Here is a 26,192-nt window from a genome sequence, read left to right as displayed (position 1 = left end):
ACTTGCTTAAAATAGTACTTTAAAAAATGCTCAAAATCGTAAATCAAAAACGAATAATTATTATTTTTCGACTCTATACGTAGCAGCAGTAAAAACACAAATAATTTTTTTTTGATCATTTATTTCATAAATCGCCAAAAATAGTGGATTTCAATATAAGTGGCGAAAAAAATCTTTACATTGAGCCATTGCTTAAGTTCATAACCAGATTTTCATATCTAGTGATCCAATTTTTGATTTAGAAATGCAAGCTTAAAGTGCCAATTTAATTTTCACTTTTGTTAAATTACCCTCACGCTTTTTTCTTTTTGCAGAAAAACTTGTGTAGGCCCAGAGACGTTCAATATAATGAATGATAATCACATCTACACAAGCAGTGACTTCTTCGACAGTAATTCCTCGCAGGGGCGTCTTGTGGTGAAGGTGGAGCCAGGTCTCCTGGGCACGGGCGGTGATCTGGAGGATCTCGGGGCAAATAATTCAGGTGGTGTCAATAGTGGTACAGACTATTGCGCCATGGACACACTGAAAGACAATCCAATGATGACCACCGCCTCGATGCCGATCCCTTCGCGTGGATCAACTCGCATGAATTTCGATTTTTCTGACTTTGGCTTCGATTTTGACTCATCTCAGGATATCACAATGCAGTTGAATCCATTGGGTGCCACCAGTGCCAGTATGTACGCAGATATGCAACCGACCAATTCAACAATGTGGAGTGATATTGGGGCTGCAATGGTCACCACAAAGTCTGAGCCCTTTCACATGGATGACGATGATATCTTCCAAGTCGATAAGGCGGATTTGATTCAAGGTGAGTCTCTCTGTCCCTTCACTTATCTTTGTTATTTTTTTTCCTTTAATAATTTGCTTCCTCAAATCACAAATCTTGAAATAGTTTCTGTCTTTATTTTTTCATTTCATTCCGTTCCCAAAAAGAGAAAAACACAATTCTTTTTGCTTTTCTGTTCTATATGACTCAATAATTTTTAGCATTTTGAATTTTCTACTTTTGTAATAATACTGAATATTATTCAATTTTCCATAATTCTGTAATTTATTGCTTAATTTTCTATTAATGATTTTTTAATAGTTTTGCGAAAAAGCAATAACATGAAGATTTTTATAATGCCACAAAAGTTGACTTTTTTTTAACACTTCAATGTCGTATTGAAATATTTAATAGTATCTTTTAATTTGTAAATAATTATATTGCGAAAAAAAATTATTCCATTCGATGCTTGTTAGGGGCAAGGTTTATTTTGCATTAGGAGCACATCTTTAGGTTTCATCTAACATTTAAGCCCAATTTTCGTATCCTGTAATTCAACATTGAAAATTACAAATAGTCAATCTTAGTTGGCCATAACTTCATGGGGCGTGGTCTAAAATTATTTTTGACGAAGATTTTGATGAATATCAAAAACTTTTTTCCTGATGGCCTACTGCTATGGGAGTTAATCCTGTAAGGACGAGGCATTTTTCTTTTTGCGGAATCTTTGTTTTTTTCCATTTTGTTTTTCACACTTTTGTTTTTTCAGTTTATCTTTGAAATCTTTGTTTTTTGGAATATTTGTCTTTGGAAATCAAGTTTTTAGTTTCGTCCTTTGGGCAAAAGGAAATTTTCTGTGTTTTGGGAAGTTCTTATTTTCATCCTTTCGGACATAGGGAAATTTTCTGTGTTTTGGGAAGTTTTTAGTTTCGTCCTTTGGAGCAAAGGGAAATTTTCCGTGTTTTGGGAAGTTTTTAGTTTCGTCCTTTGGGGCAAAAGGAAATTTTCTATGTTTTGGGAAGTTTCTATTTTCGTCCTTTCGGACACAGGGAAATTTTCTGTGTTTTGGGAAGTTTTTAGTTTCGTCCTTTGGGGCAAAGAGAAATTTTCTGTGTTTTGGGAAGTTTTTAGTTTCGTCCTTTGGGGCAAAAGGAAATTTTCTGTGTTTTGGGAAGTTTTTAGTTTCGTCCTTTGAGGCAAAGGGAAATTTTCTGTGTTTTGGGAAGTTTTTAGTTTCCTCCTTTCTGGCAAAGAGAAATTTTCTGTGTTTTGGGAAGTTTTTAGTTTCGTCATTTCTGGCAAAGAGAAATTTTCTGTGTTTTTGGAAGTTTTTATTTTCGTCCTTTGGGGCAAAGGGAAATTTTCTGTGTTTTGGGAAGTTTTTAGTTTCCTCCTTTCTGGCAAAGAGAAATTCTCTGTGTTTTGGGAAGTTTTTAGATTCGTCCTCTCTGGCAAAGAGAAATTTTCTGTGTTTTGGGAAGTTTTTAGTTTCGTCCTTTGGGACAAAAGGGAAGTTTTCTGTGTTTTGGGAAGTTTTTAGTTTTGTCCTTTGGGGCAAAGGGAAATTTTCCGAGTTTTGGGAAGTTTTTAGTTTCGTCCTTCCGGGCATAGGGAATTTTTCTATGTTTTAGGAAGTTTTTAGTTTCGTCCTTTCGGGCATAGGGAATTTTTCTATGTTTTAGGAAGTTTTTAGTTTCGTCCTTTCTGGCAAAGGAAAATTTTCTGTGCTTTGGGAAGTTATCTGTACCGCCCGTTGGGCCAAAGGGAAATTTTCTGCGAAAAGGGCAATTTTTGGGATGTTATAAAATATACTTGTGCAAAAATGTGTGGCAGACACAATTTCCGATAATTGTGCAAAATGTATGAAAGACAAGATTTCCAAAGACAAAGTTTCCAAAAAAAAACAAAAATTACCGAAGACAAAGATTGCAAAGACAAACTGGGAAAAACAAAAGTGTAAAAAACAAAATGGAAAAAACAAAGATACCCGATCCCATTTCTACGACCTTGTATTTTGTGATTATGTACAAACTTTTGAAAAGTAACTTTAGATATTCATAAAAAATATATATATATATATGGGGCAGAGGTGTTCTAGTCGTCTTTATAGGGTCAAGTTAGGACAGAAGAATAGAAAATTTACAGAATGCATCATTGAAGATTCATAAATCATCTTATTATTTGCGCAAAAATTTTATAAAAGATATGCAGGGTGAGTCAATTGAACTGCGAATTTTGAAAATACTGTTTTCTTTATTTGAAAATGAAATTTATTGATGTAAACGATAAAAAAATCAGAAAATAGTCAACATTTAAGAATATATTTCAAATTTTGAATAAAATCACCTTTGGAATGGATAATAGCCCTGTGTTAATCAATGAACTCATCGCATGTTGCCCTAAGATGAGACTCCGGAATGTAAATCCATTCAAGACGAAAGGCTGCCCTCAACGGATTGACACTCTGACATTTTTTATGTTTGTTTATAAGCATTGACCAACAAAATGCTCCTTTTGGAGAAATCGAGCAATTCGCTGATCGTGGGGGCCAACGTGCGCTCGAAATCAATAACGAAACGCTGTTTTTTAGCCAATCTTCCTTGACGCGAGATTTTTGTAATGGTTCCGAGGCTTATTGGAACCTCCACTATTTCTAACCGATTTCTTGTGTACTCACGGCTTCAGAGCTTCTTTCAGGACTTTTTTCCTATACACATTGATCCTCATACTTCAAAAATACCAAAGGAAAGCGATAATTTGACATCGCGGAAGTCCACACGATTTACGGCAATTTTCGTCAAAAATTGCCTTTTTTTAAAAAAAAATTGACGTTTCTGCCTACAAGGATAGGGGAATTTTTTTTTTGATATTTTTAAAGAAATTTTGCTCCTAGTTTGTAGAGGCCATTAGACACAACCAGTTACTTGTTCACAGATTACTCAATTGGATAATTTTGCCTATCAGAGAAGCAGATCTTCGGCAATTGACATCTAACGACCAAGCGAAGCAACTCATTCACCCAATCGAGTATAACTTTTTCTTGAAAATCGATAAAATTTTATGGTTTTTGGAATTTGTAAGACTTTGTATAGAGGTCCTTCTCAGATATTTGTCTCATGGTTATTTGCGATATGTGCGTCTCATGGACTGTTTGTCTTCTAGAGCTATGACACGGATTTCGTTCAGTTGTTCGATACGCTTCTTCATCTTAAGGACGATGGTTGACAACGTTGACAATGATGCAATTTTTTCGATATCCACCATAGAATTTTATAATGCAGGCAGTATCCCTGTATCGAGTTATATTTCAAAACTCAAAAGATTTAATTCCATTCAGGTCTTGAAGGGACCTAAAGATAACCATTGGAACCTTTCAGGTGAAATATAGAGCAATCGCGCCATCATGTTTTAGTGCCATTACAGATAAAAAAAATCGCATAATATTTCATAAATGCTTTTGTGAGCTTGTAACCAATAAAATGAACTAACTTTATGCAAAATTTGAGCATGTTGTCCCGAACGGTTGCAAAGTTATAGCAATCTAAATTTAGTTGCAGTTCAATTGACTCATGCTTTAGAGTTACATTTTAGGGTAAAAATTATAATTGATTCATAGCCGGTGCATTACATGTTTAGACTTCTTAGGGACTTGAAGACCTTTCCAACGGATTCAAACATGATCAAATCGGTTGTGAAACACGCTCTCTAGAGTCTTTTTTAAGCTTAGATCTTGAAGACATATTTTTTAGGAATATTGAAAGGATATTATCAAGTATAGACGAAATGTCCTCCCAGGAAATCTGTGAACCATTTAAAAAAGATAGTTTTATAGGGAAGGAATTGAGAATACAGTAGACTCTCTCTCAATTGGGCATTTGGGGCAAAATGTCATCCAGTGGGCGTCAAAGCATTTGGGCGTCAAAGCATTTGTAAATTCCACAAAAAGCGCTCAATTATGAAGAATCACGATAAAATAGGAAGAACTACAGCGAATTTGAGTAAATTAACTTCATAATTAAACGTGAAAAATATTAACAAAATTTTTCGCCCGATTGAAAAAAAGCCGATTGAGCGAGAGTCTACTGTATAAAGGTTATATTAGTGATATTTGAATCGACTTTATAAGGCTTTCTCCGAAATGAAAGAATTACGAACGCTATCTCTAAACGTTTTTTTATGGACAACCAGCACGAAATATAGCTATGTTAGAAATTTTCTTATTGATGAACATTATCAAAAAACAGATTCCTGAGGTGTGGGGTGGGGGTTGGAAATTTCCAGGGATCTAAAAAAAAAGTATTGCTCTTTCGGCTCTCTTTAAGGAGTTAAAAAACGTAATTCATTTAAGTAAAATAAAATCCTATTGGGCAACATTTCCTCAAGTCTTCATTAATTAATTTTAAGAAAACATATGAAAAGGACAGATAATCCTAACCGGCTTATGTAGGTGAGATTCTTAACGTGAGCTAACTCGGAGTGCATGCAAATTCGATTTAGAGCTGAAGTTGGGAGACGCCATTCAGTTATCTTGAATCAAATTCGTGAAATTATACAAATTTTGTATTTAAACCAAAATATCAAAGATTTGGATGGAGTGACAGAAAAGTGTTATATGGGTGAAATGTAGACCAGAATGTACTCTATAATTTTCCTATAGAACATGATCTCATCGATTACTCAGAAGCCAAGATAAGCGAGGTTTTTTGTTTCTTAACTCGTTTTTTCATCCAGAGTTCCCCAAGTAGTCATTTGTTGAACTTCAACTATATCAAGGAATTGTTGTATTTTGTGGGACTTTCCATTTAAACCCCTATTTTAAGTGTCTTGGTGGAGTAGAGGCAGTCAAATTGGCATCTGAGTGATTTCAAAGCGTTATTATGGGAAAAATCAATTTTTTCACACTTAAACGGCAAAATCGGAGTGATAGCGTAGTCTGAGCGGAAAATGATGTATAGAGGAAATGTAGAGACAAATGTGCTCTACAATTATGTCGAAGTAATCATCAAAATCGGTTCAGCGACAGTCCAGATAATTGAGGTTATGTGATATTGAAATTGGTTTTTCGACTGTGGCGCCCCTGGTGTTGGTCCCACAAAGTTCAAATGTTCTAGAAAGTTGTAGCATTTGGTGAGATCTTTCGTTTAAGCCCTCATTCATCAAAATCGGTCACATAGAACCGGAGATATGATTTTTTGAATTTTGTGAACTTTGACCCCTCATATCTCCGGTTCTATTGAAACCACAGCGCACTTACGCACCATTTTGGAAACGTTCTAGACTGGACTACAACATACTAAAATTTCATTAACTTGCACAATGCCGTTTTTGAGAAAAGTGACTTTGAATTTCGATGAATTTTGTCGCTATCACAGCGCCACCTGTGGCGACTTTTTGAACTTCCATCTGAAAGTGCTCATCGAGACGAAACCAAAAAGGTAAAATTTAGGTCGATATGTTAATTAGAACCGGAGATAGAGGCCGGTCAATGTTCGAACTTTGACCCCTTATAGCTCGGGTCAGGGGTTATGGATCGACTTAAGGTTTTTTTGTTTGATAGGTATAATCAACGGCTACAACATACTAAATTTTCAGCCCGATGCACAATGGAATTTTTGAGTTATTTAACTTATAAGATTTAAAAATTTTCTTTTTAATAATAGCGCCCCTAGCGGTGGTTTTATGAACTTGCGATGTTAGAAGAGGAAGTGGCATTTCACGAGAGCTTTCCAAAAAGCCCTCACTTTTTAAATTCTGACAATTAGAACCGGAGTTATGGCCATTTTAAGACATTTTTTTTGGACCCTTATAGCTCGGGTCTGGGGGGTCAGGGGACCTTAAGTTTGGTATTGATGGAAAGCTCTAAGGCCCAGCTATAACATACTAAAATTTGAGCCCGCTCGATGCCATAGGGGCGGAGCTATTGAGAAAACAAAAAAAGGGGGGTCTTCAAAATGGCGGAAGGAGGGGTGGGGGGTGGGGGGTGGGGGGTCAATGCACCAAGTTGCAATTTTCACCCGATATATAACCTTTGCCGAAAACCGCAAGTCGATATCTTTTTTAGTTTAGGAGCTATTAAGCTCCAAAGAGCGGCCGGCCGGCCGGCCGGCCGGCCGGGAACGTAAATTAGCCACATATATATTCGTGATCAGGAAGTGCTGAAACACATTTTGGCCAAATTTGAGGTCGATCGGACGACATGAAATTTTGTTAGGATTATAGTAGGTGAGATTGTTAAGAATCTCACCTAATATCGTATGTTATATAGAAAAGAATATATCCGTAGATATTTAACCTAAAAAAATATCCAAGTTTTTTCAAGGGCAAAAATTAAAATAGCACTTGAAAACGTATTTCTCAATCGATTGGAGCAATTTTGATTTCACTAGAATGGTCTTGGAATCCCTGATAAATCTGAAAGACATAGGGTAAATGTCCTAATTCAAAACCATTTCCAGACGCTTTAACTTTGACAGAAGATTCAAGACTTAAATTCATATTTTTTCTGAACAGAATTACATAAATTTGCTCCTTGACTCTTCTAGAATGTTATTGTTTAGTGAAAATTCTTTAGATATAATTTGAAAACTTCTTAAATACAAGAAAAATACGCGAGTGTAAAATGCTTCTATTGGAAACAAATTAATCCAAATGGAGACAAGGGAAAGTTTCTAATTGGACACAGTGTAAGTGAAACCGTGACGAAGGGCTTCCAAAATCTTGTTGAGTTGCTCTTGAGTGCAGGATTTGTTCTTATTCCTGGTTTTTTACCTTTCCCATCTAAAACAATAAGAAAATCTCTCCAAAAAAATCATATTTCCGGGGTTTCCTATTGAAGCATTTGTAGACACTTCAGAAAAACTCTTTTTGTTCACGAAATAGGTTTATTTCATTTGAAAACTTCACGTACAGTTAATAATAAAGATTAGTACTTAATTTAATTAAAATTAGCCTGAAATATGATATAAATGTTAAACAAAACGAATAAACAACAGTCAATTTATTGTGTTTTTCATTGGAAAACATGGTCGATCGATGAAAATTTAATAGTGAAAAGGTACACTTTTAATTTTTCGAAGAAATTAACAAATTAAAATTTGTGAATATGAATGGATTTTCGCTTTATTTAGAGCAAAATTAACTAAATAATGAAACTGAGGTATAGAAAATATATAAATATAGCAATTTAGTACTGTATTTATCATGAAAACAGTGACATTTCCATTTGCAGTAGCAAAAAATTTCCATTTGAAGAAGGTTTTGAATTAGCTTAATTTACCCTAACTCAAAGCGATTATAAACTGATTATGTAAAGTTATTAGTAAAGTTATCAAGTGATCTATAAATCGGTACTGATTAGTTGAATTATATTCTCGAAGAAAACTTATTTAAAGACTTTTAAAATAAAAAAAAAATCTTCTGGAATTTTTTGGAGCATTTAACTCACAAGAACAAGAATTTCGCAAAGCTTTATTGCTTTGTAACGATCTTTTAACGGGGCTTTATCACCACTTGACCATTTTGGTAAATTATGTTTTTTTTTTTGTTTTTGGTAAATTCATTTATAAAAATAATTAGTCATTCCGGGAAGTAAAACATAAATTATCAATCTGTGGTTATTAAGGGTTAATTTTTTATCTATTGAATGCATTGAAATGTAACCTTGTTATCAAGAAACGAGTAATAAATTATGGAATGAATTTTTGCAAAAAAAAAAAATATAATTTTGTCTGAGTTTTATTATGTTTTTGCAAGCGATATTTTTTATTTAAATGTCTTGTCATATAAATTGGTTAAATTTGCACAAAATTTTCTGCATTTCTGAAAATGTTTTGTTATTTAAAAGACTTTGATGATAGCTATTGAAATATTTTTGTATATTTTGTACGTTGATGGAAAAAAAAACTCTTGAGATAAAGCATCAAAGAGTGTCAAAGATTAATATGAGAGTGATGAGAGTACCATAGTGGAGGCAGCAAAATAGGGGATTTTCCCACAATTTTGCTGATTACTTCATTTGATTTTCTTATAAGGCATAAAGCATAGAGAAAAAAATTGAAGAGTATTTTGTTACATTTTTGATGCTTTGTTTTGGCTTCTTTCATTAGAAAATTCTTATTTATTTCTTGTTGGATGTCTTGTATATTTCTTTTTTTTTGTTATACTTTCAATGTAACATTGCAACTTGATGGTGTCGAGGTGTCGGGCTAATTAACTCACTTGAGGTTTTTCTCTTTCTCTCTCAAATCCCCCATCAAAAAAAAAAAAATAACACTTGTGATCCAAAAAAAAAATGTTTGAAACGCACGAAATAACAAAAAAACAAAGGTCCAACATTGGCTGAACTTAATGATGATACGCTTTTAGAGGACCTGAATATAGATGATCTTATTCTGCCGGAGGAGCCATCGTACATGATGGATGGACACAATTTGCACCAGATGCAAACAGCCACGACCAGCCCACTGAATTCATCCCTGTCACCACAGCCATCCATGGGGATTAATCAGTCGGGCAGTTTGAATTCTGTGGGGAGTCTACATCAACCCCTGACGCAGCAATTAAATCTCTTCACTCTCCAATCTCCAACAATTTCCATTGGACGCGATGCTCTGTATGACGAACGCACCAATACCTCATCTAGTCCCTTTGACACCAACGCATTCACACCAACCAAATCACTCAACTCCAGTCTTGCCTTTTCCCCGGGTAGTCATCACAGCAGTAATTCCTCCCTGCTACAGAATTCCGTTACACCACCACCCAAGAGTCAGAGTAGCGGAAAGCCCAGCACTTCCCACAGCAAGAGATCCACTCTTCATGATCTCTTGCGCAAAGACACTTCGCAGGCTTCCGTCTCTGTATCCGTGCCACGTTCATCGGGTTTAGTTATGCCCGGTAATGCCCTTAGTCCCGGTGCTCCGGGTCCACGAAATCGTGGTATGAGCCATGTATTGTCCAATCAGAGCTTCGCCTCGTCCAGATTGTCATCATCTGCACCGACGCATCTTGGATTGGAGCAAATCTGGCAGAGGCGGGAACCCAGGCAACATCTTCTGTCAACAGGTAAGAATGCGCTCGTTCCCCTTGACGAATACCATCTAAACATCTGGCCTAATCTGCCAGGAAGCATGGCTGAAGCTGGATCTACGTCATCCCTGAGCACGGGGGGTGTCTTGAGTCCCGAGGCGCCAGATTTCTCCCAAGATGAGGGTTACTCTGATGACGATAGTGATCACTACGAGGACTATTCCACGGACAATGACTCTGATGACGAATCCAAGGGCAACGGGGCCAGTGGCAGCAAGAAGGAGCGCTTCTTCTGGCAGTACAATGTGCAAGCCAAGGGGCCCAAGGGACAGAGATTGGTGATTAAGACACATATTGAGGACCCTCATGTACTGAATGAGGTCACAGATCCCGTCTTCAGTCCACACTGTTCTGTGCGAGGAATTAAGGTAAGTCCACAATAAATTTAACTAAAATACAATTACCAATTTTGCGTTTGAATTTTTCAATTTTTTTTTATCTAAAACAAAATTTTTAAAAATATATATTTATATTTTTTCTAAAATATGGGGGAAGTGGGGCACCTTTGAATTCAGGGCAGCTTTTAAATTGGAAATTTTCTCCAATTTTTAAATGGATTTGAGCCATATCATAATGTAATTTAGCTCCACAATTTGTTTTTAAAGCTAAATTACATTATGATAAAGTTCAATTCCATTTAAAAATAGGAGAAAAATCTCAATTTCAAAGCTGCCCTGAATTCAAATGTGCCTCACTTCCCCCTAATTGACAATCAAATCGTTTAATCTTAATTTAAAATACTAAATTTAAAAGTCAGTTTTAAGAGCTAATTTTCGGCCGCAAATTTGTTTATCAATTTTTATATTCTCTGTTGTATGTTAAAAAATTAGGCCCTCCAGGTTGGTTGACCTTTGACCTTGAATAATTCAAGATGGCGAATTTTCTGGTGATAGGTGTCTATGGACTAAATGTTCAGCTAGACTACCTCCAAAACATATCCAAAAATAAACGAAATCGTCAGGGCCAATTTTTTGCAAAATTAAAAAAACTCATTTTTGCCTATTTTTGGGGGATAGGGAACGCATGAAGGTGGAGGGGGGAAAACTAAAGAGGTTGGGTTCAAGATAAGGTCATTTGAGGAGGGGTCATCGAAGACCAGAAGTCGATATCTCTTATCGTTTAAATTTTATATGGGTCAAAAGACTGAAAAAATGCGAAAAACAGTATTTTGAAAATAAATCTATTACCGTTACTTTCCCGATCCATGACCGATTATGGCCAATGCATTCGGGTTCAGAATTAAAAGATCTTTCAAAAAAGTTCAAATTTAACCAAATCCGTTGAAAATTAGGCCCTCCAGGGTGGTTGACCTTTGACCTTGAATAATTCAAGATGGTGAATTTTCCGGTGATAGGTGTAGGAGGATAAAGTGTTCAGCTAGACTACCTCCAAAACATATCCAAACATGAAAGAAATCGCCAGGACCAATTGTTTGCAATGTCAAAAAAAAACATGTTTTTGGAGGGGTTAGGAGGGGGGGGGGGGGGTAATTTGGGCAAGTTAGATAGAGAATGTTGACTTGTGGGGGGGGGGGGGGGTCACCGAAGACCGGAAGACAATATCTTTTAACATTTGGCTGCTAGGATGGAGAGAAGTTGAAAAAAAAACACGATTGTTAAAACTGTTCTCTTTTGGAGGTCAAGCAGTTAAAATTATTATTAAATTAATAATTAATAGTTATTTATTCTGTAAAATCGTATTAAACATAATTTTTCTAACAGTTTTTGAATTATCTCAAAAAAAATTTATATAGAATTATTACTGGTTAAAACAGGGTCAAAGGGTGCCAGCTTTACAGTTGCTTGAATTTAATGCTTGAACTTAAGTGATAAAGCACTCAGTGACTTATTTTCTCGCAGATTTTGAGCCCATATCGGTTCACTATCGGTTCATAGATCATTGATTAGAAAGTCTAACCAAAATTCAAAATTGTGGAAGGTTGTGCATTTTCAAAGGCTTTGACCTTTTACTTTTGACGCCAAATCCAAATTGGATATGAAATAATTTTAGAAGATTTTAACATTATGTAAAACATGAACCGACGTAATATAGTTAACGAAATGGGGATTCCGGAAATCGTCGGGAAAATACAACTCACTTAGGGAAAACACATCAACTTTTTCCAGAGCTTTCGGCTCGGTCTCCAGGCCGTCATCAGTGGTCAAGTCTTTCAAATGTTCTCGTGAAATTCGTTCATTAATTGGGTCAGGATGTTCACAGGGCATGTAGAGGGAATGGGGGCACTTTTTTACAATGTTCTAGAATTTCTCTAACACCGTTTTTCATCAGAAGAAAAGTGAAGAAAATTGTGAAAAACGGTCTTGAGAACCCAATTAATGAACGAATCTCAGAGAACATTTGATAGACTTGACCACTACCGATGAAGGCTTGAAGACTGAGCCGAAAGTTCTGGAAAAATTTGATGAGTTTTCCCTGAGTCAGTTGTATTTTCCCGACGATTTCCGGTGTCCCCACCGGAATCTTGTTGAATCACAGAAAAATCTTGTTCGGTCAGTTATATGTGATGGAAATTTAATAACACGGATTATGACCGCAGGTCATGGACATAAACGAACTAAGTGCTCACGAAGGATCGTAAGCCGATATCTCTTTTTGTTTGGACCCTAGGCTTTAAAAATCTTCACGACAAAATAAATTGCACTATTCGAGAAACATAGGGGGAACTGGGGCAGTAGTAAACTGGGGTAATTGTAAACACCATGATTTTTTTCATTAATTTTAAGACTCCAGAGGATAAAACCCATAAGCATTCATAGATACCATGGGGATGTATGTCCACAAATTAATTGGTCAATAAAATCCTAATACTTTAAGAATAAAAATCATTTTTCCTGAAAATGTTGATATTTCGATTATTTTGGTCATTTGGATTTCCACCTGGAAATTAAAAACTGTGTAGAATAATCGAAATGTAGCAATATCAGTTCTTTCCTACATCTTTTAGGATTATATTAATGCATTTACTAGAGAAATTGATATTCTCATTTTTCTGAAAGAATTAATAATTGGTCAGAAAACAGCATTTGGGGTAGATGTAAACAGGTAATTTCAATTTCACAAAATGAATAGGTAAATGACCGGGAAATTGACCTTCATGCGAAATGTCTAATTCATTGACTACGAAAAAATTGGTGGCGCTGTGTTTAATAAGAAGTCACATGATGTCAAAATATGGGGAAAATCCATTGAAAAATGTCTTTAATTTGCATGCTTTTAGTTTTTTTCCTATTTTAATATTCCTTGTAAAAATTGTAGTGATTTTTTGAAAAATAAATAGTCTTTATATATCTCTTAAGTAATTAAAATAATTGAAAGTGCTGCAAAGTTAATTTCAAGGGTGGAAAAAAGGGTGTTTACATCCTCCCCAGAAAGTGTTTACTTCTACCCCAGGTATTTTGTGAAAAGAGAAAAATGCACAGTGAGACAAATTTTATTTTTATGGAAAACTCAATTGTTTTCCAGCACCCGCATTACCCTCGATGTATTGCCTATACCCAAGAGTAAAACATGAGCGAAGAAAGATTTTCCAAAAAATCACGGTGTCCTTGGAAAATCACCTCAAATTTGCATCTATTGAAAATGGTTACATGTGCCCCAGTCTCCCCTAAATCAAATACCGATTTATTATTGATTGAGACTTTACTTTTATAAACCCGACCGGAAAGTCCTAGGAGATATTTCGTTTACCGTCAAACTTTTTAAATAAAACAATTTTGAAAAAATCATTAAGGTGTTGCGTGGGTCAAAAAGGTTAAAAAAAAGCATATTTTTCTCTAATAATTTTTCAATATAATATTTTTTTTTAATTTAAGCTCTTAGATAGGTATATAAACCACAACAATTTAAGTATATTTTCTAAAATTTCATTTCAAAATTTTAAAAATTCAGCCATTGGGACCTGATTTTTGAAGATGGTTTTTTGAAAAAAAGAAAAAAAAACTTTTCGGTTGGCAAGATTTTTCATAGTACAGGTGCCCGCTCTCTAATCCGGATTGGCGTAATCCGGATTAATAAAAATCCGGATTAATCCGTATTAATAAAAATTTATTACGTAGAAAAAAAAATTTAAAAAATTATGGCATTGTCCAGTATTTTTGACCTACGTGGCTCCCTAAGAAATTTAATATTTTAAATTTAAAGATTTTTATCAGAGAATATGAGCCTGCCTTTAAAGTTCAAAGGATGTTATATAAGATATATCACAGGGTTGAGGGGTGAAAATACTTAACACGAAATGTATTATTCACTACTTTGCGTAGTGCTCGAACTCACGAGAAAGTGCTACCAATATGAATTATCTTTTCGCATGCTTTTTGGCTTCATATTGATTTACTACCCATTAAATTAATTGATAAATTTAAAAAAAAACCATTCCGAAATAAGAAATAAAACTTTTACGGGTATAATATCGTTTCACTATTGATTAAGTCCGATACAGTCGAGTTGGAAATTTCAAGACCTTTCAAAAAATCCAAATTTAAGCATATCGGTTGAAAAATAGGCCCTCAAAAGTGGTTAAACTTTGACCTTCGAAAATTTTTCGAACATAGGTGTCCAAGGACGAAATATTCGCCTTGACTACCTCTAAAAAAAGAAATTGGAAAATACAAAAAATCTATGAGCCGTTTTAGAAATGAATAAAAAAAGGCCTGGAGGGAAGAAAGGAAAAAAGATTGTCCTAGATAATGTTGACTTATGGGGAGGGGGTCGTCGAATACCGAAAGTCGATATCTCTTGCCGTTTGAGCTCAATGCCGTAAAATGTTTTGCAATACTAGGGCCCGTAGTAGCAGTTACGCAAAGTTGCGATGTTCTGAACACTGAGAAAAAAAAGAGGGTGCGATTAACTTTTTTTCCTCGTAACCTTAACATTTTTTAGGTGTAAAAATATATCAACATTTTTTAATGTTAATTCTACACCTTTTTAAGTGTAAAATTAACATGAAAAAAGGTAACTTTAACCCATAATACACCTAAAAAGGGTAATATTTACACCGATTTCGGATCAATAATGCAGGGTGAAATTAACATTTCCGGAATGTTATTTTCACCTTTTCGGATTTCTCTCAATGAAGAGTCGCATAATTTTACATGAAATGTTTCAATTATTCTTCGGCTGTTCAATTTCCAGCGATTCATAGTGGAGTTGTTATAATCATTTTATGATTGATTTTTTTGTTCATTGCTAAGAGAGATATGAATGTAGAACTTTGCTAAATTGTTAATAATATGTTAACAATAAAACTAAAGTGTCGTTATTAATATTTTTTTCGGAGCAGCACAGCGGAAAGGCCAGAAAGGGTGATGGTAATGACTTGACGCCAAATCCGCGCAAATTGAACAATATTGGGAAGGAATTGGATAAATTGGGGAGGATCATTAATGATATGACACCAGTGAGTGAGTTGCCTTTCAATGTGAGACCAAAGACGAGGAAGGAGAAGAACAAATTGGCGTCTCGTGCGTGTCGTTTGAAGAAGAAGGCGCAACATGAGGCGAATAAGATAAAATTGTTTGGACTGGAACATGAGCACAGTGAGTGTCAATCATCCAATCAGTTTGCAAATTATAATTATTATTGTGTAATTTTATGCACAATTTCTAATCACTCTATGGCAAATTTGCTCTCTTTCTTGCTCCCGCTATGTCTTTTTTACCAGAACGACTGATTAATGGTCTTCAGCAGTTGAAGCAGGTCCTGATTGTGAAATGCAGCAAACCAGTATCTGATAACACAGAAGAATCGAGTCAACAAATTGACAAGATAGTCAAATCAGCAACAAGTAATTCAATGGAAAATATGATCTACTAAGGTATCAATTTACTAATGCACTCCTTCTTTGTTTGTGTGTTGTTTCTTTTTTTGCAGAAGTGAAAATTGCTGGTAGCTCGACGGAGTTTGTCAACAAAATTCTAGATCGAGTTAAGGCAGGGGACCCAAATGGTGGTCTTGATGAATTATGAAAGGATGAGTAATTGTCCATTTTTTAAGAGGAGGACATTTACTTGATTTCTTTACTTGATAAGCAGTTTACTTTTTTTTTTTTAATTTCTATTACTGAGTTTATATCTTTTTCTTATAATTTGTATAAGGAGAGAAGAGTACCTTTGATTGTTAAAAGCCAGGATATTTCTAATGATTTGTTTTTTTTACTGTTTTGTTTACTATTTTTTTGTTGTTGTGCCACCATAAAATTAGGTTTTAGTGATGGATTTTTTAAGGAGAAAAAAAAAACCAGTTAGGATTTAATGAAACCAAATATTTTTTCTACTGCTTTAAAGGCGTCAAGATGGAGTATAATTGTAAAGAAAAGATAGTCAAGTTGATTTACTATTATTTTTTTTTTTGAGGTTATTTTTGATCTTTAAGTTTAATGAACTAAATTGAGAGATTTTTTAAGTTTGAATACTTATTCAGATTCGTAGCTTTTGGGCCTATGTCATTTTTAAAGTTTCTTTTCTTAATATAGGTGAAATTATTAAGAATATCACCTAGTACGTAGATTTAAGGGGCTATTCAACTTAGCGATTTTCTACGTATTGATCCGCTGCTGGGAAATGTGACTTATCCTCAAAAAGACAGAAAATGTTCAGTAGCTGAAAGGAAAATTAAATTTGTCTGAGAGCCGGTGATAATATATCCAAGAGATTAAATTGAAAATTACGAAGAGAAAACTCTAACTTAGAAGGATTATTTTTTACAGGATAAAACCCAAAGATTTGGATTGCAAAAGCGAAACAATTTGATTTCGATTATTGTGAGGTTATGAAAAATTACTGAACTTCAAAATTCACTTTTCTTGGTTATGTTCTTATAATTTGGTAAAAAAAAGTTTATCTAAAAAATGAGGTTATGCGTGCCATAACCTAAAAACACTTTCTTTAAGTTTGATGAAAAATTCAATTTTCTTTCAGAAATCAAAAATATGCAATCTCTATTTCGAAATTTGACCAATGCTTTAAAATAATTTAATTGATTGATTTACTTATTGTCATCTTTATATATTTTTGTATCACTCACCATACGGCCATAGCCGTGTTAGCGTCGATTCTAACCTTCAGGACGGAAACGATGAAATCTTCCTTCACTAGTTGTATGTTTTGCGACCATACATAAACACGTAGGTCACATTACACGGTTGTAGGTTACATTAAAAATGACAGTAATATGTTTTGTTAGTGAGGTTAGAATTTATAATTTTTTCAATTTAAATAACTCTTATTTATTTTGTTTTTGTCATGGGCAAATAATTTTTAAAAGTTCTTTTGAGCGGAGAGTTACGAGGTTATGCTACACAAAATGCATCTTGAATTTTAAAGGTTAGGTTCAACATAACCTAAAACTTTTCGAATTATCGTATTTATCAATTAACACTATGAAGTCCAATATTAGATTACTTGCCTGGGCCACAATTCTAAAGTGCATGTAGTCATGACTAGTAGCTCTAGCCCTACTACTAGGTACTACACTCAGAAAAAAAGAGCGTGCGATTAACATTTTTTCCTCAGAACTTTAACTTTTTTAGGTGTAAAAATATATCAACATTTTTTAATGTTAATTTTACTCCTTTTTAAGGATAAAATTAACATGAAAAAGGGTAAGTTTAACCCCTAATACACCTAAAAAGGGTAATATTTACACCGACTGCAGGGTAAAATTAACATTTCCGGAATGTTATTTTAACTTTTTCGGATTTCTCTCAGTGTAGCTTTACAAGAAATATCAACAATATTTTAAAAATTTCAGTACATCAAATATAATTCTAATGAAGATATTGAAACACGCTACCTTCGGACGACTTAAATTTCAGACAATTCATTTTTTTTACTATGTTCTTCATGGATTTGACCCATGGTTCTTTTCAGGAAATTTTGAGGCACTGGACTTGCTATTGAATTATATAGGGTAAAATGAGGTAATTTGGAACAATTTGGGACATTTGAGATTTTCTCACTGGTTGTAGACATTCAAAAGGAAGAAATCTGTTCCTTTTCTTCTTAAACGTCTTTTTCTTCTATTTTGCAGTCTTTGTTTTCTCTTTGCTCATCTGAAACAGTGAGAAAATCTCAAGTGTTCCAAGTTGTTAATGGTTCCAAATTACCTCATTTTACCCTAGTAGTCTCTCGCTCAATCGGTTCTTTTTCAATCGGGCCAAAAATTTTGTTGACAATTTTCACATTTAATTATAAAACTTAATTTGCTCAAATTTGCTACAGTTCTTCCAATTTCATCTTGATTCTTTATAAATTGAACGCTTTTTGTGGAATTTACAAAGATTTTGACGCCCAAATCTATCGATAAATCGGATGACATTTCGCCTCAAATGCCCATTTGAAAGAGAGTCTACCGTTATTAAAAAAAAAAAAAAAACATACAAAAAAACCTTTAGGATTTCTAAAATTACTAGTAATTAATTTAAAATGAGTTTTAAATTTTTGGGACTCTGCCACAAACAATTGCTATCTTATGAACACACATAACCTAAATCGAATTAATTTAATGGCTAAATATGAAATCCTGAATCAAGTATTTTCATTTTAAGGCCTCTACACATTGGCAAAAATTTTCGTAAAAAGTGCATTTTTGACATAATTGTGACGTTTTCACAGCAGTGCAGACGATTTCTTAAAAAAAAGCAGTTTTGACGAAAATTTGTCTCAATGTGTAGAGGCCTTTATGGTTCAGAAGTTCAGTAGTTCAATGGGAAAAATCGGAACTGTGAAGCAGAGGACCGCTTTTCAATCCTCAATTGAATTGCTTCTGGTGAAAATTAAAAAAAAAAAACAATTTTCATCGCGTCACATAGAATGGAAAGCAAGAACAAGAACTTTACAGTACCCGCAGACATGAAAAGGTAAAGAGAAGACATGTCAAAAAAATTAACAATTATTTATTGGAAGGATAGGTTATGTTAAATATAACCTCAACATAGAATTTAAAATGGAAGAGAACATGACCATATCGTATAAACAGCAAATATTTTTTTTTGCATTGATATCCTCAATCTTCTATTGATTTTTAAAGCCATTTAGCTTTACAGTTACATTATACTAATGGCCTAGACAGACTTGTGTTTTAAGCCGAGAGATGGCTTAACGTAATTATAATCAAAATAATGATTTGGCTAAATTCTCATAAGTTTCCCACTAACTAAGTCGTTTCTCGGGTTAAGCCGAGAGACGGATTAGTCAGAAACTGATGGTAGGGGAGATGGGGCACCTTCGAAATTGGGAGTTTTCACCTACGTTTAAGTGGAACTAAGCCATTTCATAAGGTGATTTAGTTTCTCAATCTGTGCAGCTAAATTATATCATGATAAGGCTCAAACTTATTTAAAAATAGGTGAAAAAGCACAATTTCAAAGGTGCCCCACTTTCAAAGTTGCCCCACTTTCCCCTAATGTGGCTGATCATTATTGTGATTCATAATTACGTTAAGCCATCTCTCGGCTTTAGTCGTAAGTGTATTTAGGCATAATCCGACAATGCCATATCAATGCCATTTCTTTTTTTTTTTTTTACTTATTTTAATAATTTTTGTTAATTTTCTGATATTAGGAATCAGTTTGAAAGGCAAAATCTTTATTCGATTATGAAGAAAAACTTATAGTCGTATTGTATAACTCTCAAATGTGGAGCTCAGAGGCAAAATCGAACATATCCTATGCTTTAGCCATAGGATATGTACAATTTTGCCTCTGAGCTCCACAAATAAGGTTAAGTCAAACATAACCCCATTTTGTCATTTCGCAGCTTGATCGCTAAGTCAAGGAGATCCCCTTATCTACGTAATATCCTGTATATCATGTTTCAATATACAAAAAAAAACAATTAAATACACTTTTCCATAAGAATTCGTGGTGAGAATTAAAAACGAGAGAATTGCGAAACAAAGAAAACGCACGATTAGTTTGTAGTAATTGCTTTATAAAAAGATGAAAAAATACAAAAAAAAAACCTGAATGGAAAGATGAAAGAAATTCTTCAATATTTATTGTAATATTTAACGTTATTAATTACTTACTCCAATATGAAAATAAAGTGAGGAAAAAATGTAAAAAAAATACATATTTTTGGGGGTGATTAGAAATTAAGGACAACAAATAAAAGTGTGAATAAAAAAAAGAAGATACAAAGATATATTTTTTGAACGAATGTTGGTACAAAGAAAATCACAGAATAAAATGTTATATTTAAAAGTAAGGAAGATTGTTTATAAACTTGAAGAACGTTTACTTTAACTACTCTATCAAATATTTTTTTTACATAGTGACAAAACAGTCGTACAGAATAAGCAAAAGAAGAAAAAAAAACAATATGAAATGAAGAAAAAAAATCATTCACTACCGAAAACAAAGAAAAAAAGCGAATGGAAAAATGTTAAAATAAATTTTACTAATTTATCTGATCTGTGATTCATTGTTACTAACACATGGAAATTATATTGTAAATTTAACCAATTTATTTTTTAAAGATGAAAATAATATTAAATCATTCATTTTGCTTTTTCTTCTCACTAAGAGAATAAAACAAAACAAAAAATTTAAGAGAGTATTCTCAAAGTTTTACCTACCGTAATATCTTGCATAAAATATCTATTGTTAAAAAAAATTATTAAGAAAACCATAAATTGCATAAAGAAAAATGTTGAGGTGAGAATATCTCTATTTTTGACTGATTGAATGCCATTCTAATATTTGAATAGTGTTAACATTGAGGATTCCTCTGAATTTAAAGGTTTCGGGAGTAATTTTAATGATATTTAGAACACTTTCACAAGTTCTTTCAGGAAAAAAAACAAATTGTAGGGAAAAAACTTTATAATCTTGACGTTCAATCAGTCAATTTCAGGATTTTATTGCTAAAATCGCCCTCTTTCGCCGTGTTAATCTTCATGAATGGTTAAAATTATATGTAAATTTTATCAAGTGGATCCTTTGAAAAGGAAATAGTCGTGGAAGAAACTCTTTGAAGGTACTTTCAACACAAGAAAAAAAATATTTTCAAAGCACTGTTGAGCAGAAACAATGCCAAGAATTTGCGAATATTTTAAATTTATTTCGTTTTGGATTATTTTTTTGAGTGTCAACTGCAATGGAATTGAATTTAGAATTGGGAACATCTTCTCAGCAGGGTGCAACGCCCTCTAACGGGGATATTACAGAACTTAAGTCAGACGCACGCAGTGCATTGAGTAGAAAAGTTCCTAAAAGTGGCACATTGCTGCTTAAATCAAGCCCGTTTTTAATTAATTCACTATCATCTATCATGAACTAAGTTCCCAGTATAGGGGAGACTGGGGCAAAAAGTCACAAAACGGATATTTTATTTTTTTACAAGCTACTCGAGCGCTTCAAAAGTTTCTAATTAGCGCAGTTTTATAGGAAATTTACCGCTCTACAACTTTGTGAAAGTAATTTTCCTCTATTTTGTAAGGAAATACGTTTATCGAGCCAATTTCTAAAAGGTCATTTTGTGACTATTCTCAAAAATGCTGGGGCAAATAGTACCAGACATAGGGTATTATCATATTTTTTTAAAATACCTAGAGGACATATTTTCATAGAATATTTATTCATCTACACCTTTGTAAAACACCGTTTTCTCTTCGAGAAAAGTGAGAAAACGAGAAAAGCGCTTTTCAAGCTATTTTAGAAAAAAACACACAAAAGACTGCAAATCGTTTGACCAATGCAAACAACAAGCGGCGAGACATGATAATGACGTTTCTTTTCGCCGTGAGACATCAGAAATTGCTTCGCTTTTTTGTTACTTTTTGCTCCTATACCTTTTGTTACTTTTTACCCCAAGTGACCATTTTTAATAAAAGGATTTCTGGAGAAAAGAACTTTTGTGAAATTCTAAAATAGACAACGGATTGGTATTCAAAGAAACCAAATTATTTAGAAAATATTCACCAGTGCATCAATTTTGGAAAATAAGTAGGTAATAATTGTTATCTTCTGCAAGGAAAATACTTCAAAAATAGGGCTAAAAATTTCGATATTCTTTATTTTCTAAATTCCTTGTTCGAATTCTAAGAAACTTACGATATTGAAGAAGGTCATTGGAGGCTATCTATAGAAAAAAAAATTCTATAGAAGATATTGAATTTTGAATTTTTCGATTTGTGACTTTTTGCCCCAGTCTCCCTTACAGAAAAAATTATTTCGCAAAATTGTTCGTAAATGTTTGTGAAGTCCTAACTGGGGGCTTGCAAAATTCATGTAAATCATAGGGGAAACTGGGGCACCACCACACACGGGGTACCACCAAACACTAATTTTTATTTCTAAACTACTTGGACTATCTCGACCATTCCTTCAGTGCACAAGCATCCCTATAGTGCCTATAAATTCCTATCGGTCTTATCCTCTGATATCCAATATCCGATTAAAAAATCGCAGTGTTTGGTGGTACCCCGTGTTTGGTGGTGCCCCAGTTTCCCCTAATCCACAAAAAATACGTAAAAGTTTGTCCTCTATCACAAACAATGTTCGTAAACTCGAGCACTTGACGTGCAATTTTTGTTCCTTTTCTTGTTCGTACATTTTTGTTTGTCTGACAAAACTTTACGAACAAATGACAAAATTTTACGAATTTTTTCTGTGTATTTACGAACATTTACGAACAAATGTTCGTGAAAAAGCAGAAAAACAGTTCTCGTTTTGTTTTTATCTTATACGATTTACAAGTATTTTATAAGTCCCGAGTAGAAATTCACAAAGAAATTAACAAGATGCGATTCCAGCACTGTCAATTTAAAAAAAAAACACCTAGAAATTTTATAGCTCAACGAAGATTTGAACTCTTAGCACTTGAGTCGTAGAGCGAGCGTTCTGTCGGTTCTACCATTCTACCAATTCAAAAGTGTTTATTCCTTTTTAAATTTCTTTTGAAGATTCTTCAAATTGTAAAATCATTAAGAGAATATATCATTTTTTAAGATTCCTCAATAAAGTTCTTATTGAACATAATTTCTTGTTCGAAAGTTTTTTAATAAGTTTATAGAATAAAATTTTCGCTCTTGGAAAAAAATGCAATTATACGATTCCTGGTGCATCCGAAAGCTGAATACGTTCCGCTAATCACAAATTCATGGCTTTAATGCCCTTTAAATTGGTTGTGCATTAATTGTTTCGATGAGAATAATTTTAGTTGTGCAAACCATGGAAAAAAGAATCGAACACGCACGAGTTCACGTCTTCTGCAGTGGTTCTTTTCACTTTGTCATATCTATCACTGTTGTCATACCTATATCACTATTGACACTATTGATATCGATTTATTCGTTTCAAAATTTTATTAAAATTGCGTTGAGTACAATCTTCCAATTATCAACTGAAGCCGTGATTGTTAAGAATCTCAGCCAAAAATTAATTACCTGTCTAATACAGAGCGGTTCATAACAGTTTTAAAACTCGGTTTAGACCCGTCAGGAATCCAAGACCTTTCCAATGATTCCTACTTTGACCCATTTGGTTGAGAAATAAGTTCTTTAGAGCTCATACACCTTTAACCTTGACAAATTGTTATTAAGGATTCGCGATCATTGTGCAAGGGCATTTTCTTGTATGGATAAAATGTCCGTTTAAATAACTATTAAGACATCCGAAATACAGAAATCATCAAATACTATTGATATATTAAATCAAAACTATAAAAATGGGCTTTAAACTCACGGTTTTATTTTTGTTTAATTTGTAAATTCTTTGTAGGAGAAATTTTCGTGAATTTTGGGGTATTAGTGACAACTCGTCAACGAGATTTTGTAAAATCATTTCAATTACTAAGACTTCTCAGAAAAGCTATGCAAGCCATTGTGAGGAAACCTTGACATCGGGGTAGACCTAGGGCTAGGACGAGGTGGCTGAATCAAATTCAGGATCTTGCCTTGGAGCGCCTTAACTCTTTCGTCTCTTTTGGGACTCTGAGTACCCAAAGCAGCATATAAATGTTCTGTGAAAAACAATGTTTTTTAATTATTCATAACTGATAAAAATCCTATTCTTGTGGACGATTACAAACTATAAGGATGTCCAAAATGTCAAATATTTTTTGTAGGACCTCAATTAATTCCTGAGCTTAGATATTATTGATTAAAAAATGGTGAATTTGGCTTGCACCATATGTTGCGGTCCGAAAAGAGTTAACTCTTTCTTTTAATAATAACTTACCATTTTTTAATCAATAATATCTAAGCTCAGGAATTAATTGAGGTCCTACAAAAAATATCTGACATCTGGACATCCTTATAGTTTGTAATCATCCACAAGAATAGGATTTTTATCAGTTCTAAATAATTAAAAAACATTGTTTTTCACAGAACATTCATATGCTGTTTTGGGTACACAGAGTCCCAAAAGAGACGAAATAGTTAAGATCGAACCATTTCTTATCGAACATTTTCTTAAAGTGGCGGAGGATCGACAGGCGTGGGCTGTTAATCTTAATGTCCTGGACCCGCGACCCGAATAGGGATAAGCATTTGTAAATGATGATGATTGCAATTACTTCGTCGCTTGAATCAGCCCTTGTCCTAATTAACCCTGTTCGTATATCAGCAATAATTCTCGTAACCTGATATGAAATTACACAGTTTAAACCGTTTAAACGAGTTGCAGATTTAGATGGCGAGCAAGTTACGACATTCGTTGATCCAAACGACGACTTTTATATTGTTTGGAAACTAAAGAACTTTAGGGACTGGGTAAATCTATAAATGAAACTTTTCATGTGAAGGAAATTGCCTGATAAACACCAGATTGGGAGATGGGGCAATATTTCGGACATGTAACATATAAAAAACCACTGTCCTGTTTTGGAGTTTTATATTTTAAATAGAAATTGGAATATTTCGTTACTTCTTTTCAAGCAATGTTCTTTTGAATCTTGAAGAGCAGTTCAAGATTTGAAATATTTCTTAAATGAAAAAAAATCTGACATTGCTTTTGGTGGTATATCGGACACCTTATTATAGACAAAATGTAATATCGTACAGAAAGTACGATAATATACTTTCGAGAACTTTCAAGGCTTTCGAAAGGATTTCATTCGAAGAGACGACGGTTTTTATGTTTCTGGGCATTCTGAAACCTAAAATAAATTAAAAGTCAGAAACAAGTGGACGATATTAGAAACATCATCTCACTGGTTATTAGGTGACAAAATGTCTATTTTTTATAAGAAATCTCATTCTAGATCTACAAAACCCACAGAACTAGTCAGAGTCAGAGTGAACATAAAACAAATTTTAATAATTTTTTAAAAAATATTCTTTCAAACCCTTTTCACACTAAAGACAATTTTAATTTGAATAATGTTCAAAGTAGAACGGATTTTTTATTAATTCTAAATAGAACAAATATTTAGAAGGATAATAATATTCATTAAACATTCAAAATGTTTAAACATTTTTGTATAATTTTAATTAATTTTGTTGAAGGGAACGATGTTTCACACAAATTGGACGATATTTCAGGTGTCCGAAATATTACACCAGTCTCCTATAATGATAGTTTTTTCTGGTTGAAAAGCACCTCAATCCCCTGATTATTTGCCAAACGTTTATTATTATTCAAGGTATAATTAAGTCCAGCTCATCTAGTTGGTTTCCCTTGGGTACAGACTTTTCAGAAATAATACAGAACATTTATTTTTATATATTTTTTTATTTTCCAAAGTCATGTTATATCTGAAACTGCTCTACTCTTCCTATCACAGTTTCTATTTTTAAGATTTTCGCTTTTAAACTGCTTTATTGTCATTATTTCCTGTAAAGTAACATAATCTTACCTGCAACGGATAGCTAACTTCGTGCACTGAGAAAAAAACAGGGGTGCGATTAACTTTGTTTCCTCGTAACTTTAACAATTTTTAGGTGAAAAAATATATCAACATTTCTAAATCTACACATAAATCTAAAATCAACACCTTTTTGAGGGTAAAATTAACATGAAAAAGGGTAACTTTAACCCCTAATACACCTAAAAAGCATAATATTTACACCGATTTAGGATCAATACTGCAGGGTAAAATAAACATTTCCGGAATATTATTTTAACTTTTTCGGATTTCTCTCAGTGTGGGTCTCAACTTTCAGAACATTGGAAGTTTCTCTGATCACCACTAGAGGCGCTTATATACTTACATCGCTCTATAAACAATTTGTGTGAACGCTTCATGCGTAAGCTTTTAATTATTTTTATAAACTTTTCCAAATTTTTACGTTAGAATAAATTCGCAGACGAAAGGGAGTGTTTTTGCTCATCAGTAAAATATTTGCCATAAAATGTTTCTGTTTAAAAGAA

At 33.6% G+C, this 26,192-nt stretch overlaps 1 protein-coding gene across 1 annotated transcript in view; it reads left to right on the top strand.

Annotated features, from left to right (window-relative positions):
- The window catches only part of LOC129804840 (protein CREBRF homolog), a 38,050-nt gene extending 18,160 nt beyond the window's left edge, over window positions 1-19,890 (top strand). Inside the window, exons 2-7 of the mRNA XM_055852496.1 lie at window positions 315-817; window positions 9,140-9,838; window positions 9,899-10,230; window positions 15,162-15,417; window positions 15,543-15,665; window positions 15,752-19,890. Of these exons, the coding sequence (XP_055708471.1) occupies window positions 349-817; window positions 9,140-9,838; window positions 9,899-10,230; window positions 15,162-15,417; window positions 15,543-15,665; window positions 15,752-15,846 (1,974 nt within the window). The 5' untranslated portion in view covers window positions 315-348 and the 3' untranslated portion in view covers window positions 15,847-19,890. The remainder of the gene's footprint in view (window positions 1-314; window positions 818-9,139; window positions 9,839-9,898; window positions 10,231-15,161; window positions 15,418-15,542; window positions 15,666-15,751) is intronic.
- The last annotated feature ends 6,302 nt before the right edge of the window (window positions 19,891-26,192 follow it).

Source organism: Phlebotomus papatasi, chromosome 1 (genome assembly GCF_024763615.1).
Source record: "Phlebotomus papatasi isolate M1 chromosome 1, Ppap_2.1, whole genome shotgun sequence".
In the NCBI taxonomy this organism is placed as follows: domain Eukaryota; kingdom Metazoa; phylum Arthropoda; class Insecta; order Diptera; family Psychodidae; genus Phlebotomus; species Phlebotomus papatasi.
The sequence above is the reverse complement of the archived record's forward strand: the minus strand, read 5'-3'. Positions and strand labels throughout refer to the sequence as shown.